Genomic DNA, 2,529 nt, shown 5'->3' with positions numbered 1-2,529 from the left:
ATGTATTGAGACTAATAAGATATAAACCGAAACTAGACTCGAAGGAGAACAACTTTTATGAGGAGTCATCGTGATAAAATACTTACAAACAGTTGAAAATAGCCACGTAACAAGACACAGAAATCTGCCTGAGAGAGCATTTTGGGTTTCTCTCTAAGAACGGGGGAAAGAAGTAATAAAATGGAGAGAAGTGTATCTTGCACGACTTTAGACTCCTGGAGAGGGGATATGGGCTTGGAAGACCCTTGATTGGAGTTGGTTATGTGACATAAAGTGGAGAGTAATGAGGGCAAAGGATTGCCTGCAGCAGCTGTGAGAGATGGAGGTTGATGGAGTGGACTTCTCATCACATCAAGGCACTGATGGGTTGCAGCCAATAGCAGTGGATGGTCTGTCATGTGGGGGAGGAAACGTCTTTAAGACGCTTTGCCAAGGTGGCCAAATTCATAGGTCTTGGTGGGCCCCAACTAAGTGGGCTTCAATTTGGGGTTTAAAGGGGGTTTGGTTAGGGTTTGAGATGTTATCAAGCCCAAAACCAATTTTTTTGGCCCAATCAAATTTCCAAGGTTTAAAAGGTTAGATAATGATGTCATAACAAGAATTTGATTAATTAATAGCATGTGGAAGTGATTTAATCAAATGATTAAACACAATGCTAGAAATCAGATTAAAAAGGGTTTGGGGAAACCGTTTAGAGTTTTGGTTTCAATCAAGGTTTTGGAGTTTCAATTGAATTCCAACGATTTAGGGTTTTGCTACGGTTGAAACCCTCTTTGGTCTGACACAATTTGGTTGATCAGATGAAACAAAGTTTTGCTTAGGTGGCGTGATCTCACACCTTAACTTCCTTCACAAATCCATCTAATGGTTCCTCATGGTGCCAAGTGTCTAATTCTATTTACTATGTGTGGTTAAGATCTTGCCAAGTGTCCAAATAAAACTTATCTAACCTAATTTGGACATTCCACACTGTAATTTTAAAAAGATACTGCACTGGGTGCGCTTATCGAGGTTACTCTTCACTCCGAAGAACTGCATAATAGTACTAAAAAATCTTAAATATTCATATTAACCTGTAGTGAAAATGGTTTAGCGAAATTCAACCCTGAGTGCCCCTAAAAATAATTTCACAATTTCGAACAGCCGTTTCGTCCGAAATTATGAAAATTGACTATTGCGCCATAAAATCCTAAATAATCAACTGAATCTAATGGTGTAGACCAAAACACATTCTGACACTTCCAACTATCTCAAATAATTAAACTCATATTTCTAGCATCATAGTGAGTGATAACACTGACTATGTTGACAGACTAAAACATGCGCGATTGGTCGATTCGTAAAAACTTATGGGGTCTTCACAAGGTTCCTAAAATCAATAGAAATTCCACCTGTGAATTCCTAAAATCAGGCTAGAGGCCTTCTAAGATCACACTCCACCCTCACCCTTAAGCACCTTCCCCAAGCCAGGCCATCTTCCTGTACATCTACCTCCATCACCTCCCCCATTGATCTCCCAATTAACTCTCCCATTTCCTTGTTCAAGTAACTCAGATGTAAGTTCAACATTTGTATCCAGAGACATGCATGATCAAAATCAATCTTATTAGGCTGCATTTCCCCATCAAAATCCTTCAGAACAAATAGATGGTTGTCAAACAACCATGGACAACCACTAAGAACTCTCATCTTATCTCTGCGATTTACGAATGTAATGACAAAACAATTACTCCCAATGTCATGAAATTTCAGTGGTTTTCCTACCTTCCACACCTTCTCCATCATCGATCTGACTACCTCCCTTCCAATCCTATGATCCGATAACACCTTTCCAACCAAACTCCTTTCGCCCTTTCCCTTCGTCAACCCTAACATATTCTTCTGCACTTCAATCGAAATCTCCTCTTCATCGTTCAACTTCAGCCTCCTCCATATCCTCCATCGCATTACTCTACTCACAATCGCAAGCAAAGAAATCCTCTCTTCCTCCAACGAGGAAGATGACTAACGACTTCACCTCACTCGCTTTCCAGAAATGGAAAGCAGTTGAGAGAATACTTTTCTTTTTTTCTAAACTTTTTAGCTTCTCCTTAAATTTCCATTCGCTAGCTACCTGTCTGTGCGGGTAATTTGAAAGCATTGTTGACATTTCTTGGAATAATGCACGAAAGGGAAATTCTATTCATAGCACCTTAGATTTAATACTCTAAGGGGGTATACAATGTTTGCGTACTCTATGAGTATTACTCTTTTAAGAGTCTTTTTAAAAGAAATTCTATTAACAGCACCTTAGATTTATTTTCTTCTAAATTATGCAATAAGGTCATTAACTAGGATTTTTTTAAAAATCCAGATTCAAATAGCGAAATGAAAAAAAATAGCTGGGTAGTAAGACAGTAGTAAAGGAAGTGCAGAGGCATCATTTGAATTCTTCTACTCAATAAACTTACATCACGCACCTACTGATATGTATCTTTATTTTTTATCTTTTTATTTTTCAACCTCAGCAAGTGTGTAGTGTAAGCTGTT

General features: G+C 38.4%; 1 protein-coding gene across 1 annotated transcript; it reads right to left on the bottom strand.

The window, feature by feature from the left end:
• Positions 1-1,407: 1,407 nt before the first annotated feature.
• Positions 1,408-1,947, bottom strand: LOC121267185. Its single transcript, XM_041171045.1, has one exon. It carries the CDS (start codon positions 1,945-1,947, stop codon positions 1,408-1,410), a length of 540 nt encoding a protein of 179 aa, XP_041026979.1.
• Between the last annotated feature and the right edge of the window lie 582 nt (positions 1,948-2,529).

This window comes from Juglans microcarpa x Juglans regia, chromosome 5S (assembly GCF_004785595.1).
Source record: "Juglans microcarpa x Juglans regia isolate MS1-56 chromosome 5S, Jm3101_v1.0, whole genome shotgun sequence".
Classification (NCBI taxonomy): Eukaryota; Viridiplantae; Streptophyta; class Magnoliopsida; order Fagales; family Juglandaceae; genus Juglans; species Juglans microcarpa x Juglans regia.
This window is presented reverse-complemented; position numbering and strand designations above follow the sequence as displayed.